The sequence below is a fragment of the Desmodus rotundus genome, chromosome 6 (assembly GCF_022682495.2).
Source record: "Desmodus rotundus isolate HL8 chromosome 6, HLdesRot8A.1, whole genome shotgun sequence".
Classification (NCBI taxonomy): Eukaryota; Metazoa; Chordata; class Mammalia; order Chiroptera; family Phyllostomidae; genus Desmodus; species Desmodus rotundus.
Window position 1 is genome coordinate 157,179,363 of NC_071392.1, and position 17,685 is coordinate 157,197,047.

The 17,685-nt window shown below is 47.1% G+C and overlaps 1 protein-coding gene across 2 annotated transcripts in view; it reads right to left on the reverse strand.

Annotated features, from left to right (window-relative positions):
• SMIM10L3 (small integral membrane protein 10 like 3) overlaps window positions 1-4,476 on the reverse strand; it is an 83,743-nt gene extending 79,267 nt beyond the window's left edge. The window contains exon 1 of one of the 2 annotated variants that reach the window (XM_053927320.2): window positions 4,029-4,476. In XM_053927320.2, coding sequence (XP_053783295.1) covers window positions 4,029-4,214 — 186 coding nt within the window. In that variant the 5' untranslated portion in view covers window positions 4,215-4,476. The remainder of the gene's footprint in view (window positions 1-4,028) is intronic. The other variant, XM_024577119.4, reaches the window with a different exon arrangement.
• Between the last annotated feature and the right edge of the window lie 13,209 nt (window positions 4,477-17,685).

The window sequence follows — 17,685 nt, forward strand, 5'->3', positions numbered from 1 at the left end:
GACTTCTTAGCCTCCAGGACTGTGAGAAATAAGGGTTTGCTTATGTTACCCAGTCCATGGAGGCGAAGAAACACTGGTTCTTCTCCACAGATCATGTGAGAAGCAGGCTCCCTCCTGAGTTAGGGCGGCTCCCTGGTCCTGGAATGCTCCCTCCCACCCCCAGGTATTGACAAGCACATTTATGAATTTTTTTAAATGGGACAATACTAACAGATGGGGTTTTTTTTTAACTTTCTTTTCTTTACATATGGTGGATATCTTTTAAACTGAGTACATGCAGATCTAACTCATACATTTTAATATCTGCTTGTACTTGTAAGACTTTAAAAACTTGAGTCAAGGATAGCACAGCTTGCCTGCAGGGTCTTCTCTGTGCAGAGTGAAACACTCTTCTAACCCAGACATCTCTGAGGCTAAAGCCCTCACCTCCTTTTTCACTCAGAAGCCATCTAATTGATGAAGCCCACTCTGCCCATGCTGTTCAGTAGGCAACCAGCCTCCCCATTCCCACTGGCCTTCCTGAAGTCTTTGCCTGAATGGAATGAATGAATGTAGTTTTTAAGTGCTAGGTGATCACTGACCCATACGGAGCTATGGACTTAGAAAGTCATTCAGAAAAGGACGATGAAAGAGCAGTTAGAAGCAGAATGAGGAGCGGGGGGCCAAAGGAAGAAGGTTCTCAGGCCTGGGCAGCACAGGGCAGCGTGGCTGATGGGGACATCATAAGAAGACAAGGACCCTTGACAACTCGGTTTGACAATTATCATCAAACTGCACAATGTCTCCTTTTCTCCAGCTGCTCTTTTCAGTCCTTCTCTTTTAACAGTTACAAAAACCTGGGTGAGCTGAGGCTAAGACACCTGATTCTTCCCACAGGCCACATAACTGAGAAGGTGTAGGCAGGACTTGTTCAACTACAGTAGTTCTCAGTACAATTTCCTACCTTGCTTTGACTACATTTAGGGGTTGGTGTGGGCTCTCAATTTTTTATTGCCATGGACTTTTATTGCCATGGACTTCAGACTCTACACAAATAATAGGGTGCTGATGGTTCTAGATTAAGGCGTGCTTACAAACAGTATTTTCAAATCACAACCCTTCTCAGTTTACAAACCCTCTTCTCATTTAATCATCTTTCGCATTAAGTATCAACCTCCTTAAAATGTCCTGCTGCCCTACAAGTGATTTGGGGGTTCTGAGGAAACGTGTGGGACATGGAACCCCTTGTCCCAGCCCCCTGCAATGGACAGGACGGGGACAGAGAGTTCTGAGTAGAAGGCAGACGGTGAGCCGGGGCTGCCCCTTTGCTCGGACTCTCCTTTCTGCTGCACTTCCCTTTACCCGAGGTCAGAATAATCACACCCTCCAATCAGGTATGTTAGTGATCTCCACAAATGAACAGAAACCCTAAACCTGCAGGGGAATTCAGCGTAGCAGATATAAATATCAGAGTAAACCAGAGACAGCCCACTCCCACCCTGTGCCCCTCAGCATGGGAATGGCTGCTGCTGCACTCGATGACCCAAGACCAAACCTAAAACCTCCATGCGGTTCTTAGACAGCTCCTCCCGAGGTCCCTGTGACCACCTTGCCTGTGCCCCCGCCCCACTCACCCCTGACCAGACTGCAAAGGCCCAGGTTTGACTCCTAGGGTGTTCAGCTCCCATGAGTCACTAAGGCTGTGCTGCACCTGGACAATCATATGGCACCAAGTCCACCAAGTCATCTCTCCCACACAGCTGGGACAGGTGCACCTAGCTCTCCTGACTGCCCGCATCACTACCATACAGCCACTTCCCCTGCTTCAAAATGCACTTCCCCTCAAGCACCACCGTGTAGATTGCCAATTAAATTTGCATTTGAATAACCTTTGCAAAGATTATCTCACTGCCCTACAAACCATGAGAGATTTGGAATCCTTTATTCCTTATTGCACATAAAACAAACAAGCCTTCAGCACTTTCTCGCAAGGAAAAGAGCAGGTGTGAGGTCACCTTGATATGGTGATCACCAAGGTCCCGCTGGCGGTGAGAACCGAGATGGGATAACGTACCAGCACTGAATAAGCCAGCGCAGAGAACTCTAGGTAGGAGAACCCACGTGTGCAAATAAATGGGGAAGGCAGGGGCTTGGTGCAGGCAGACAGCAAACAGGAAACTGTGAGAAAGAATAGTAAGCAAGAAACACGCTGGCTAGAGCCCTGGCTGGGTAGCTCAGTTGGTTAGAGGGTTGTCCCAATACACCAAGAAACAAGCTGGCTGAGAGTCAAGAAAGATGAACAGAAGTCAGGTCTGCCTGGTAAAACAGGTGAACTGCATTCTGTGTGCTACGGGAAGTTCTGTTTCTGCGTTTCCGTGAAGAATGACTCGATCTTCTGCCCGGTGGAAAACGGATGGGAGGCTACTGCAGTTGTCCGGGAGAGTGAGTATGGTGGCCTGGCCTCAGCGGGTGGGCATTAGTATTGTATAAGTGGACATAGGAGAAAAGTGACTTTTTTAATGGTACAAAACTGATTTCAACATTATGTACTAAGTTTTCTTTTAGTCATTCATGCAATTTTATAAATAACTGCAAATTATTAATATAACTCTAGAACAAGAGTTTCCAAAGTGCAGGCACATTTTTTTCTGCCCACAAAGCTTTTTTTTCTCTTAATTTATTAACTTAATATCTAAAAAGCAGGATATCCAATTTCCCTTGAAAATCACTCGATCTGGCAAATAACAGTGAGCGAGCGCCAACTGGCTGGGGCACAGGTTCGCTGGAACCCCAGTCCCCACACCCAGCACACCTGACCCAGTCATACCACCTGCTGGAAAGACATTTGAGTTTTCCACTCTTCTAGTCTGCTACCACTTCAAGATGCCACAAGCCCTTGCTGACATAAAAGTATCTCTACTGGGACTTGAAAAAGAGAGACAGATTCATCTCATCTCACCTTAACACAATTCTCATCAACAGCTGGTTTCAGGTTTTATGTGGCCACCATCACTAGTGACGGGCATCCAAAACCTGAAGGTCCAGGCACAGGGACAATGCCATTCTGGTGCAAACCAGAAAGGGGAAAAAAGGACAACACCCCCGGTGTCAGCGCTGCCTGGTCCCAGAGCTCAGGCTTCCTCATTTTGCACACCAGGGAGCCGAGCCACACAGATACTGCCAGACTGCAAACTCCCGGAGGACTGGGGCCTCAGCCTGGGCCTGGCCCCCAGCAGCCACTCCAGGAGAGGGAAACAGAATCCAAGACCAGGCTGCACTTGGTCATGAGTAACACACTTGGAAAGCATAATTCTCAAATCTGACGACGTTCCATTCCACTAGAAAAAGGCATCTGTAACTCAAAGGATGTAGAAATGTCAGTCACTTGTAATAAAGGTGATCTCCAGGGTTCTGGGTGTACGCGTGTGTCCACGATTTCACAGCTGACTTGTTTCTGGCCTCTGAACCTTTCGCGTCTGTCTCTACCTCTTCCACCTCCTTTTCCCTCATTTCACCCCCACCCCACTTCCACCGCGGCCAGGATAAATAAGATACATCTATCGGAGCATTAGTTAACACGCATCAATCCATTTTAAATCTCAAGGATACTATCTTTCGACGCTTCGTTAAGTTTGGGAACTAGAAAAGTCAACCATAAAGCCACCCCGCCCAGAGGCCCAATTTGTAATTTTCTGGGCAACGTTTTCCCTTCCGGGCCAGAGCCTTTGCAGCCCGTGCCAGCAACACCCACCCGCCCCTCCGTGGACCCGCGCCCAGCAGCAGGCCCTCAACCCAGGCAAGCCACGGAAAGCTCTCCACCTCGCCCCCCCGCCCCGGCCTTGTCTGCAGAACGGGTATAACAATAACCCCTGCGGGTTTTTCTCCCGTGGGGTTCCCAATGCACGGTGCTTGGCAAACACCCAGCATCCACCTTCGCGGCTCGTGACAGCATCTTCAGCGCCCTAGGAGAAGTGGGCCGGGCCGCGCAGGGCGGACCCGCGTTTGCGGAGCTTGTGGAGAGAGGGGCCGGCCGCGCGCGGCTCACCCACCTGCAGGCGGACGTTGAGCATCATGGAAGCCACGATGTACAGGTAGGGGAAGTTGATACGCAGCCGCCAGGCCAGGTCGAAGAAGATGAGCAGCGTGCGGGTCAGCCCCTTGCAGAAAACCCCGTAGGAGCGGGCGGCGGCAGAGCGCGAGAGCCGGAGAGCCAGGCCCGACAGAGCCGCCGCCATATAGACCCGCGCCTGCTGCTCGCCCGCTGCGCACCGACCGGCCGCGGACCCGAGTCGCCCGGCGCTCTGAAGCCCGCCCGCCCGCTCTCTTACAGGCCCCGCGTCGCCCTGGGCCTCCGTCCCGGCCGCTGGCCCGCGCTCGGCGCGCAGAGGGAGCGAAGGAGGCGGCGGCGAGGCCGGCGGGCGGGCGGGCCGCGGGGAGGGGAGTCCGCGCGTCACGCTGTGGGAAGCACCTCCGGGAAACACCGCCCGCCGCCGGCCTGGGCAACCGGCCTGACGTCACAATGCCCGCGCCGCGCGGCGCCTGCGTGCCCTGTCCCCGCCCCTAGGCTGAGGCTCTGCCGGCCCTTGGTCACCTTCCCGCTGGTGAGATGCGCATGCGTGCAAGGTGGCTTGAGGAGGGCGGCTGATGTGCTGTCTACGGCCGCCCCCTAATGGTGAAAAAGAAAATAAAAACGGAGAGAGGCGAGGAACAGTGAATTGGAATTGCAGAGCCACACAGCTCTGGGAATTCACTTAATGCCGTGTACGCTTAAAAAATTATTAGAATAGTAAATTTTATGTTATGTATGTCTTACCACAATTATAAAAAGCAAACAAAGGGAGGCTTCTTGGGAATAATGGACACAACATTCGCCCCCTGTAAATTGCTTGTGGTCGCAGCCATTCTTGTTTAGTGTACTCTTATACAAAGTTTAATCATTTAATAATTATGATATTAATGAAAGCCCCTGATGTGAAAAGAAAAATATTGAAACTTCCAAAAATTCTGGTGTTCTGGATCTTTTGGGAGGGTTTTCACGGTGAGTTTTTACATTCCTACTTAAGCATGTAGGTTTCTACCAAAGGTTTGAGTGGTGGGGAGGTAGGAATCTTTCTTGGAAATTCAAAGTATTTCAGGTCATTACTTCTGCCCATCAATGAGGAAGTCTGGGAATTTGGTACAGGTGAGATAAAAGAGTTTTACTGATGAAATGAAAAGCAAGTCTTAAGTCCTTTAAGAAAGCAAGAATAGAAAGCAACAGTGTGAAAGTGGATTTAAATATAAAAATCTTTTGCCACAAAACAGATTTGCAATAACAATTTTTTAAAGTCACTTTAAAATTCTCTACCCTAAAATGAATTTAAAATGATTTTTTAAAAATCTTCTTGTTATTCATCTGTAATCCAAAGATTATGAACCACAGAGGACATTTCTAGTACTGCCATTATGACTATTATTTAGCATTATAATTTTTCTTCAAATATATACTGTATAAAAGAATTGTGCAGCCCTGGATGGTGTGGCTCAGTGGACTGAGCACCAGCCTGGAACCAAAGGGTCATTGGTTCAATTCCCAGTCAGGGCACATGCCTGGGTTGCTGGCCAGGTCCCCAGTAGGGGGCGCATGAGAGGCAACCACACATTGATGTTACTCTTCCTCTCTGCCTCCCTTCCCCTCTCTAAATAAATAAATAAATAAATAAAATGGTTTTTAAAAAAATAAACAGCACACAAAATCACCAAAAAACTGAATTAAGCAAGGGAAGAAGCCTGTTGAAATTAGACATAAGGAGAGGTCAAAGAGAACACAAAGAACAGTTAACAAGATTTGAGGCTTTATATCTATCAAGGTGGACTAGCTCCAACCTATAAAGCAGACTGGTGAATCAGTCTAGCCTCCTGACTTAACATTTAACTGAGCCTCAATTTCCTGGCATCTCTGGGAAGACATTCTGTTCATTATAATTTGAGAAACTAACAGGACTAATTATAAGTCAGTGTGTAAAGTACTTTTGTAGTGACAAAGGGTTATGAGAGCAGGGAGGAGAACAGAGGCTGAGGCAAGAAGGAAAAATTATTAGCCATTGATCAACAGGATCCAGGTGATTTGCCTGCAATCATCCCTCCTGCCATCAGAGTGGCAAAATAAATAAACAGGTAAGTAGGTAGGTAGGTAGGTAGATATATAGAGAGAGAGACAGACAGATAGATAGGTAGATAGATAGATAATAAAGTATTTTTTCTTTTCAGGTTAACCTGGTAAGAAAAGCTCAGGGAAGCCGGGTTCCATGATCAGCAGCTTTTCAGCACCTGTGATGTGGTTCTGTAAAATGAGGATAAGGACCCCCAGCCCACTGAGTTTTTGTGAGAAATAAATGACAGTAAGCATGCACAGCCTCCAGCACAGTCCTAGGTGGACAGAGGGCACCCAGAAAGTGGTCGCTATTTTCCTACTCAGAGCCCTCCAGTTCTTAGGATGCAAGTTCAGTGGATTCATTAATAATCATTATAATTAATAATGTTTAACTATGGACCACAAGCAGCCCTTAATGAATTAGTGAATCTAAGCAATGATCACTGATAACTGCTAACAACACAAAAAGAAACAACTAGATATGTAACTCCTGATGAAATATAATTGCAAAAAAAATTGAACGTGAATCTATCAGGCCCCTAGATCCAATTACCAGAGGAACATATTGAACATCCACAATGATGCAGCCAGCAAAATCAAGACTGTGACCAAAAAAAAAAAAAAAAACCACCTTAAAGAAAGAGTGAAAGGGAACCGATAAATCAAAAGAGACTCAAGACATTTATCAACCAAATCCAATGCCTGGACTTAATTTCAAAAAAAGTCAACTGCAAAAAAGGGTGTTGAGAATTGGTCATTCCACATGACCCTTGGCTATTTATTGTTGTTTTGCACACCTCTAAACTTAGGAGTCATTTATTACCCTGCAAAAGATAAAGGTTTAAAAAGACACCAGAATCCTTACTTAGGCTGGACTATCAAGGGCTCAGACCTTTCAGCAAAGAAGTTTTGAGCAAAGAAACTAATTTTGGTGCTGCCAAAGGCAAGGGGATGTTGGAAAGGGTAGTGGAAAGGGGAAGTGATGAATGGCAGCTACAGGCTTGCGACTGTGGGAATGGAGACTGTGGCTAGTGCCCACCCACACTTCCTTGCTTGCTGTATCGTATTATTGTTATTCACAGTCTTTTATATGTCTTTTCTCCTCCTTTTCCTCAGTATTATACATGTGTAAGGTGAGTTGGTGCCTGTTAAACTTGTGTTTGGCCCCCAAGTGGCAAACTGTGAGATGGGACAGGAGGAAGAGGTCCTGGACTTGCAGCCCTGACAGCACCTGGACCTGAATCTGTGTTTCTCTCCTGGGGCCTGGTGCGTGTGTTCCTGGTGGAGCAGGAGATTATCAGGGTTACATTATGATGGGTGGGAACATTTAAACATATCAAAGGCAAGCTTTCCCATCTGGAACCACGCCCATGCCTTTCCCTTCTCCTTCTTCTTCCCCCACAGGCGTGCATCCCCTCAGCTCTAAGGGACCCCACAGACTTGCAACCAGGTGAGCAATGCGCTGTGGCATCTCATCACGGTCTAACCCCCTGAACCTGTCTCCAAGGCCCCCATTTCTCTGACTTTCCAGTGAGCCAAAGCAGCCCTGCCTTGGCTCTCTCCTGTTGCTTTTTCTGTCCTAAGCCCTTCCTTGTTTCACTGTCCCCAGCTTTAGTAAATGTACTCTCAAATAAAAATAATTAACTGATTAATTGAATTAAATACACATATTAAATGTGCGGAAATGTATGCATGTACCAGGCAGCCAGATGGCATGTAGTGGGTGTGTCTGGAACTGATCATGGTCCCCTCTTCTCTTAGGGGTAATAGAATTTTTAGCAGGGCCTATATTTCCCAACCTGCACTGCAGCTTTATGGTCATGTGACTAAGTGCTGGCCAGTGGAATGCAAGAACTGTGGCTCTTCCCAGAATCATCCCGATAATACTCCTGGGCACATGCTCTTGGCATCCTTTCGTCTCTGTTTCTCCATCCTGTACGTGGAACTTAGATGTGCTTGAGCTCCAGCTTGGTCCATGAGGAAGGAGCTGGGACCTGAGATTTCATGCCTAAGAACATACCAGCCTGAATTACTTACCTCTGGATTTTTACACATGAGAAAAATAAACTGATCTTGTTTAAGTTGTTGTCACTTTAGGTCTCTGTCATTCACACTAACCCTAATGAATACAGTAGTTATCTTTTGATTTTGCCTGCCCAGTCACAACTTCCCATTCTTTTGGGGGGACTTCCTTTACTGCAATCCTTGTGGTTGGGGGAGGCGGGGCTGTGAGTCATTGGGTCCCTCCCTCCCTTTCCCCTCAACAGGATGGGTAGGTAATTGAACCATACCAACCAGAATGTCCCCCTCCCCTTGCCACGAAGGGAAACCTGAGTGGAGTGGCGCCCTCAAGCCCGTGGGTCTAACAGAGCATCCCTGTGGGCCCCAGTGTGGCCCTGGACCCTGTCCTTTCTGAGTCCTGGTCACTCAGCTTCCGTCCATTCTGTGAGCTCACCAGAGTACTTCCCATTAATCTCTCTCTTTTTGTCCCCCTAATCCAAGGTAGCTTTCGGTCCCAGCAACCCGGGAACCACAGCTAACGACGTTCCCCACCATGCCTTTTGCCTTCCCATTCTTTCACTTCTAATTTGGCCAGTGTTCCCATGTGGATCCCCGATACTCCCTAGTCGCCACGGATCCATAACAAATCACCCCATAGCCGAGTGCATGTATAAATGTTGTAAGATGACGATCATTTTATCATCATCTTTACTGTCCTGGGGGTGCAGCGGGCTTGGCTAAGGTGCACCTCACTTGGGAGGCTCTTGTTCTTGCAGTCAGGCGGTGGCTAGGGCTGCTGTCATCTCGAAGGCCTCCTGCCTTTTCCAACACAGCAGCTCCTTGATGCCAACTGGCTGTCCAGCAGCTCAACTCAGTTCTGACACTGACCACGTGGAGTTACTGTCAGATGCCACAGGTTCAAGGGCTCAGTCCCACATGATCATGCCCACGTCAGATGCCAGCCGCAAGTCCTGGGGGCTCCTCATAATTCTGACAGGCTGGGCTGTCAATTCAGGGGTTCCCACAACCCTGTTTGGTTTTGATAATCCCTTAGAATGACTCACAGAACTTAGGAAACCACTGTACTTATGATTACTGGTTTGTTATAAGTGGACAGCCAGATGATGAGCCCACTAGGACACAGTGTAATATCATTCAGCCGTATGGAAGAAGGAAATGCCACCATTTGTGACATATGGATTAACCTGGAGGACAGCGTGCTAAGTGAAATAAGCTAGATGCGGAAGGGCAACTCCTGCACGATTCTACTTTCAGGAGGAATCTAAAATAGTCGAACTCATAAAAGCAGAGCATGAAATGGTGTTTGCCCAGGGCTGGGGAAAGGGGTAGACAGGGGGGCACTACTTAAAGGGTTCAAAGTTACCCAGGAAGAGTAAGTTCTAGAGATCTACTGTACAACATAGTGCCTATGGTTAACGACACTGCATTGTGTACTTAAAAATTTGTTAACAGTGTAAGTCTTGTAGTAAGTGTTCTTGTAACAAAATAATAATAAGTGAAGGAGGCAGAAACAGACTCAGAGATACAGCGAACAGACTGATGGTTGGCAGAAGGGAGGAGTTAGAGGACTGGGTGAAAAAGGTGAAGGGATTGAGAAGTAGAGATTGGCAGTTACAAAATAGTCATGGGGATGTAAAGTCCAACATGGGGAATGTAGTCAGTAATATTGTAATAACTGTGTAAGGTGCCAGATGGGTACTGGAAATATCAGGGGGTTACTTTGTAAAGTATATCATTGTACACCTGAAACTAACACAAAATAACATTAAATGTAAACTAATGGAAAAAAATGTTTTAGACTGGAAAAAAAATTTTTTTAAACAACAAAATAGCCCTGGCTGGTGTGGCTCAGTGGATTGAGCACCAGCCTGCAGACCAAAAGGTCACGGGTTCCATTCCTGGTCTGGGACACACGCCTGGGTTGTGGGCCAGGTCCCCATACAACCCCTCCCCCCCCCCCCCCACAAAGGTAAAGAAGGCAGGAGGAAACTTTGGAGGTGATGAATATGTTTATCACAGACTGTGAAGACAGTTTCACAACTGTGTTTCTCCAAACTCACCTTGTATACATAAGATAAGTATAGCTTTTTACATATCAATCATACTTCAATAAAGAGTTTTTTTAAAAGGTGCAATAGGACAAGGTCCACGGGTGGGGAGGCACAGAGGTTCTATGCCCTCTCCTATGGACCCTCCCCGGATGGACCTAGCTCACCAAGCCCGGAGTTCCTCCAGTCTGGCGGTGTCTGGGTTTCCACCGGGCTGTGACCACACAGGCACGATGGATCAAACCACTGGTCTGCTGCTTGAACTCCATCTCTAGTCCCTCTCCCCTGTCTGGGGGCTGGGCAGTGGTGCTGAAGGTCCCCACCCTCTAACACTGGTTGGTTTATCTGGCACTCAGCCCCCACCCTGCTGCTATCTAGAGATCAGCCTTCAGTAATGTCATTAGCTTAAACTCAGGTCTGGTTGTAAAGGTCTTATGAGTCAGAGAAGACACTCCTATCACTGAGGAAATTCTAAGGATATTAGGAGCTCTGTGCCAGGAACTGGGGACAAAGGCCAAATACATTATATATATACATATGTACATACAGAAGTATAATTGTATGTATATGTGTATATATTTGGTTTCTAATATTTGTTTTTTTCTTTTTCCTTTGTTTTTTTAAAAGATTTTATTTATTTACTTTCAGAGAGAGGGGAAGGAAGGGAGAAAGAGAGGGAGAGAAACATCCGTATGCGAGAGATACATCGAGCACACCATCATAAATGGGCTTTAAAAATATTTGCATTTGTTTCCTTCTGCTTTTTTTAATGCTGTTATTGGGACAACCCTGCCTAGCTTGCAGTAATATTTCTACTGGACATTTCCTGGTGTGCCCCACCACACCCAGGAACCCTAGCCAACAAAGGAGCAAGCAGCAGCAGCTGGCTTCGGGTCTGGAGGGGTGGGAGATAACGCTAACATTTCTCCCCCGTGAATACTGGGCAGGACTCCAGCTGTTGAGACTTCAGGGACAAAACTGGTGAATCCACAAGACAGGCGGAGTGGACAGCCTGCCCTTGGGCCAGACTCTCCAGCTGGTGGCACCTTGCTCATTCTCTGACTGCCCGGCCCAGGCCCTGCTAGCCCTGTTGACCCTGTGGCATTATCCTCACCTGACCTAGAAGGATCCAGAGATAGTGGATAGAGCAAAGACAGGGAAAGTACATTACTTAAAGTTTTCAACGTAACCAAGAGAAGAACTAAAATAATGACCTATCTATAATAAAGGGGAAACAGTGGCATAGCAGTGAGCTAAATCTTCACTTATCACAGCGGAAAGCCGAGAGAAAACACTGACAGTTGATCAAACAAGAGATAGAAGTACCTGCTTGTTATTGGGAGGTATAGAGGAAATCACCGCAAAAAAACTGACACCGTTAAAAATGGCTACCCCTACACCATATGTTTAGGTTTAATGCTCTTTCATTTGTTATATTTCACAATTTCTGTTATAAAAAAAAAAGTGGTTGCCGCTCAGGGATGGGAAGACCCAAAGAGGGGATGGGCAGGGGACACATTCTTCAGGATAAGCTCTGCTGTGCAAGCCGCTGTTTTGACAATGTGTGGGTCTTTATTTGCAAGCAACTCCAGTGACGAAGCACTGAGTGACGGGTCAGTGATGGGTCAGGCGTGCTCCTCCACACGAGTGCAGGCCTTGCTGGGGCTGTGGATGCAGAGGGCGCAGAGTGCAAGGCGGTGCTCATGTTTTATGTCTTGATGGGGTTCTGCATCACACAGGTGTCTGTATTTCTCAAAACTCAGTGAATAGTAGGTTGAAGATATGTGCATTTCATGGTAAGTTTTTACGTAAAAAAAAAGTGAACTATAAATGAGTACAATTAAGTATATGCATGCTGAAGTGTTTAAGAGTAAAATGTACTGATTTCTGCAACTTCTTTTGAAATGCATCAAAAACTCAGGTGAATGGAAGGATATGTGATGGGATGGAGTAAAATGTTCATTGTAGAATTTACATGGAGACAGGATGGTCAATGCACATTCCTGTCAACTCTGCTGTGTTTGGTCGTTTTTTATAATAAAATATGGGGGAGAAAAGGAGACACACAGGCAGGAATACAACCATGTCCATGAAGAAGTACTTCTCAGAAACAGTGTGAAAGTGTTTCCTCTAATGTGTTGTTCTAAATGTGCTTTTAAAAAAATCACCTGAGGACATGCTTATTGCTTTTAGAGAGGGGGGAAGGGAGAGAGAGAGAAGGAAAGAAACAGTGATGTGAGAGAGAGACATCCGTGGGTTGCCTTTTGCATGTGCCCTAACTAAACTGGGGTGTCCCTTCTCCCCTCTGCTGTGCTGAATCTCCAGTTTCTTCCTCTTTTGATTTATTCCTCCTACTGGGGTGAACTCATGTTTCAGCAGCTTCCTGGGGTATGGTGTGTGCGAGGTAAAACACTTCTGAGAGCTCCCTGGGCTGAAAATATTCTGATTTTACCCACCCATCGTATCAATACTTGGGCTGAGAGTAGAATTCCTGGTTGAAAATCATTTTTCTTCAGGATCTTAAAGGCGTGGCTCCACCAGCCTGGCTGTTGAGAAACCTGCAGCCATTCCACTTTCTGTTTCCTTAATGACTCGTGTTTTCTCTTTGGGAGCTGGTAGGGCCTTATCTGCCCCGGTTGTTCTGCGGTTTCACAAGGACAGACTCAGGGCTGGGTGTGTCTTCCCTCACCGGCTGGGGCTGGCACTTTCCCTCTGGAGACTCCTGATCTCAGGAATGGGAAATTCCCTCCTTTGCCTTCTCTTCGGGCTTTCTTCCCTATTACAGGATAGCACTGGGGTGGTTGGGGCTCCAGGGCCGCGCCCCCAACATTCTCGCCGTTACCCATTTTCTAACCCTGCCTGTCTTTCAGGTCTTCCGAGAGACTTCCTCCACTTGATGTTGCACCTTTTCTGTTGAGATTCTCCTGCTAGCTTGCTTTTCTTATCTAAGTTCTTCTTCTTTGTAAAATCATCCGAATGTTTCTTAAAAAAAATAGCGCTCCCTTCTTATCCATGGATAAGTTATCGACGACGGTATCGACAGCCTTTTTAAAAACAGTTTCCTTCTCCCTGCCCTGTTTTTGTTTTGCTTAAATTTGCTTATTTTGTGTGTGTTTGACTTCTAGCTTCCATTCTGGAAGTTTTGCTCTCATCCTCTAATCCGTGGTTGTGTGCTGCACATCGGAGGTGGGAACTAAGTCGATGGGAAGATCTGAAGGAGCTAGAAGGCTTCCTGGAGACTCTTCTCACGTTGCTACGTCCCTGAGTGGAGTCCTCCAGTCTGCACACTCCTGCTCCAAAGAAAACTGCCAGCCAAAGCCCTGAAGGAGGGGCTTCGAGAATCAGCCCGGGCTACTCAACACCCTCTGTCTGGTTCACCCTCTCTAGAGAGACACCTGAAGTCTTTGGAGGGGAAGGAGGCAGCCACCTCGCCTCATACAGAAGAGGAAGCCCTGTAGACTACCTGCTACTGCCCCCGAGCTCTTCCCCTTCTTCCTCACCCTCCCCTCCTCCTTCACCCCCAGTTCCGCAGGTGCCGGGTGTGGTGCGTCCCTGGCCCTTTGGGGATTCTCTGCTGTAGAACTGCTGTTGACCAGCTTTCCCCACAGCTAGTCTAGGTGGCTAAGTCAGTTTCAACCTGTTTGTCCCCTCACTCCAGCTTCTAATATCTCTTGTCTTCTTTTGTACACTTTCTGTTGTAGGATTAAAAAATCCCTTTCCTGAACTTCTAGTGGTACTTTGGGTTGAAGTGAGATTAGATACTTGATGGAATGTAATTCCATCATGTTAACCTGGAAATGAATACTATATGTTCATTTGCCCATCAAGCGTCTCTCCCACGGAAATGTAGGTTTCCTGATGGCAGGGATCTGTTTCGTTCAGTTCATGCTTCCATACCCTAGGCAGGGACTGGAACAGAACACATGACTGACCTTGAATGAGGGACCTAAGTAGGATACATGATTGTATCCACAAAAGGCACTCAAGAAATAACTATGTAGCACATTCAGAAATACACATGGTCTAATGTCTGCTTATTTCGTTTTGATTTTAACTTTTTTGGACCATCTGTTGCCATGGAGAACATTACAAATAGATGCTCAAAGCCAAATTTGGAGAAGTTTTAATTTAACTCAGTTTTAAATTAAAGCTGATTTCCATATGTGGATTGCACATGAATTTCATTTTACAGTAACAATCCAATCTCTTATATGGTGGACTTTCACGCGATCAATCTAGAGAAATAATGACCTAAATGTGGTTGTGTCATGTTGGTTGGCTCAAAAACTCTCGTCCTGTCTGAATACAGTCCATACTCCAGGCAGCCTGTGATTACCTCTAGATTCTAGACCTGGAGCAATGCCCATGCCTGGCTCCTTCAGTGTCATCTGAGGACGGTCCTCAGCCTCTAACTTCCAGGACTTTGTTCTCTGTGGAAAGCGCTTTTCTTCTTACTTCATCAAGACCCACCAGAAATCCCACCCAAACTCGTATTTCAACTCTCATCTCTCTAAGGAAACCCTTTTTATTAGTCTGAATATACTTTTTTGCCTCTTGATGTTACTAGACAAGGGACCTGGTCCTGAGTGGGTCTGCCCAAGGCCAGATGGTAGTGTGTTCTTAACTTCATGCAGGAAAATTTTCACAGCATGAGTCCAGGTGACTATAAGGATACATTTGTTAAAGCTGGGGACAGTGAAACAAGGAAGGGCTTAGCAGAGAAGAAGCAACAGGAGACACCTAGGCTGGGCTGCTGTTGGCTCACTGGGAAGTCAGTGAAAAGGGGGCCTTGGAGACAGGTCCAGGGGGTTAGGCTGGGATGAGCTGCAGCTGCCCGTTGCTCTCTTGGCTGCAAGTCTTATGAGGTTACTTTAGAGTTTAGGAGATGTGTGTCTGGGGTGGTGGGGGTGGGATGAAGTGGGGAAGAAGAGGGGAAAGAGAATGGCTCCCCAGAGGGAGAGCAGTGCTGGGTCTTAAGGCTTTTCTCTCTCTCTTGCAGGAGGGAATCTTAGGGGAGGTTTCAGGGTAGGGTTTCAGCAGACTATTCATCAGCTTTCCAGGTGTGCTCTTGCAGGGTCATGGTCTTTACTCATTGGCCAGTGTCAGGGCAGGGGGTCATTCGCCAATGCAGTTGGTCCTGGTGTAGGGCACCTGGTTTTGCTGCTTCTCTGGGCCTGGAGCTAAAATATAACTGAGGCCTAAGCGTTATCTCTAGGGAGGTGACCTTCTGCACCTTGCTGTAAGTTGCTCAACCAGTTTGTTCAGCTGTCTCAGTTTCCCTATTCCACCTGCCGTGTCCACCTGGCATGTCTCACTGAGAAGCACCACATTTGTACCCCACTTACAGCACTGAGCACAGTGGGCTTGGCATCCTGGCAACTATGTCCCAATCTGGTCCATTTACTATCCAGCGAGATTGCACAGGCAGCATTCAAATGTTTATGGACTTGAATTAAATTATTGACCTGAGGCCCTACCCTTTCATTTGCTCCTGTCCTAAAGACATGAAGGTAATTATACTTAGCAGTCTAGGTTTGTCATGGATTTTCTGGAAATTCTTATCAGCTACGGGGACACTGTTGCTTCTGAAATTTCAACTCCTTTTCAAGGGAGATCTTTATGAACAGACCAAAAAAGATGCCCCTGGCCCTGGGAACGTGCTTCTTGTGAAATAATTGCAAGACAAAAATGCTTTTTAAAAGCTTAGGTAGAAAAGATCTGATTAAAAAAATAAATAAATAAAAACCAAACCTGTTACAATACTGAGCAACAGAGTGAGTTACAGGAAGACAAGTTCCCAAAGATGAGACTATCACCTGAAGCGACTCCCCGGAGGCCCATTCTCACACGCGGTTGAGGGGAGGGTGAGCTCTGCAGCGGCCGTGCATCGACATGGCCACAAACGCTGGAAACATTCTCCCCTGTTAACTCAGGATGTGCCCATTTGGGGGACCTCAGTCAAAAGTATAAAGATTCTTGCACATGTTCATCCCAGCGCAGTCTGTCAAACAGGGACAACTCAAGTATCCGATAATAGAGGGATTGGTAAATGAAGGCACATATGCATAATAGAATGAATAGTAAGCAGCCATTAAAAATGTTCCAGTAACGGCCCTGGCTGGGGTGGCTCAGTGGATTGAGCACAGGCCTGCGAATCAAACGGTCGCAGGTTCGATTCCCAGTCAGGGCACAAGCTCGGGTTTCAGGCCAGGCCCCCAGTAGGGGGCGCACGAGAGACAACCACACATGGACGTGTCTCTCCCTCTCTTTCTCCCTCCCTTCCCCTCTCTAAAAATGAATAAAATCTTTAAAAATAATAAAATAAAAATGTTCCAATAATGATTCCGTTTGACTTCACAATTGTTTAAAACATGTTCATTATGTATATAAAACAACCGAGCAGAAATATACCAAGATGGCACTTTCATGGTCTGCTAACACATTATCTCCAGGACTTGGTACAAAGTGACGAGGGAAAAATTCCGAGAGGCTCTGAATTAAATAACAGAGGACCGACCGGCGAAAGGCTGAGGAGCCGGGAGCCAACTGAGACCGCTCACGTTCCCGAGTGTAGGTTGGAACTTTGACTGGACTTCCGGGGGCTATTTCCGCCGTTATATAAAAGTGGGGATAGTCAGGAGCCCCCAAACCCCAGAAGCTTCCACTTGTGCTTTCCATGTGAACTTTCTCGACTATGGCCTACCACTCACCCAAAGGAGCAAACCAAAGCAGCAAACGCTTCTCTTTCACGGACTCTGCGCCTATCCCACAACTGGCTCTGCTTCACCTTCTCCCACGCGCTTATCTGTAGCCAATGTATATCCTTTCACAACAATCCACGTCTTTCTTCCCCCAAACTGTTTGCGAACAACGGGTCAGCTCCACGACCCAGACACATTCCCTTTTCCACCGGGAGCTGCTGCAGGTGGTTTAGACTCCACGCCTCAGGCCGTGGACTTCTTGTCCAGCTAGACATGCCCCAATAAGCCCGTTCTCTTAAAAAGCCTTTCGGCCGTGGAAGTTAAAATTTCTGTTCAACAAAAAGCATAGGACGTAACTGCTCAACGCATTTAGACACAGAAAATGTGCAAGAAAGAGAAGAACGTTCAGAACTTTAGGCTGAATGAACCTAGGTTATGACTGAATAGTGTGACATATGGTCTTATCTTCTTTATAGTTTCTGAATTTTCTAGAAGGGCTTTGTCACATATAAGTTACGATTACCACATATAAAGGACAGATCGACACTCTTCCGCAGGCTTCTCACAAGAGTTGCCGGCTAGCACCCGAGCGGGGTACCTGAGACCCAAGTCGGCTCTCCAGTCAGAATCCCGGCCTTCCGGGGCGGAACCGCGACGTCAGCGCGCAAAGATGGCGGCCTGCGCGCCGCAACCTCAGTCCCGCGCTCTCGGCTGGTGCCGAGTTCTCCCGAGCATATCCGAGCGATCCCGGGAGTCTCCGAGCGCTCCCGACCATCCCCGAGCGCTCCCGACGCCGAGAAGA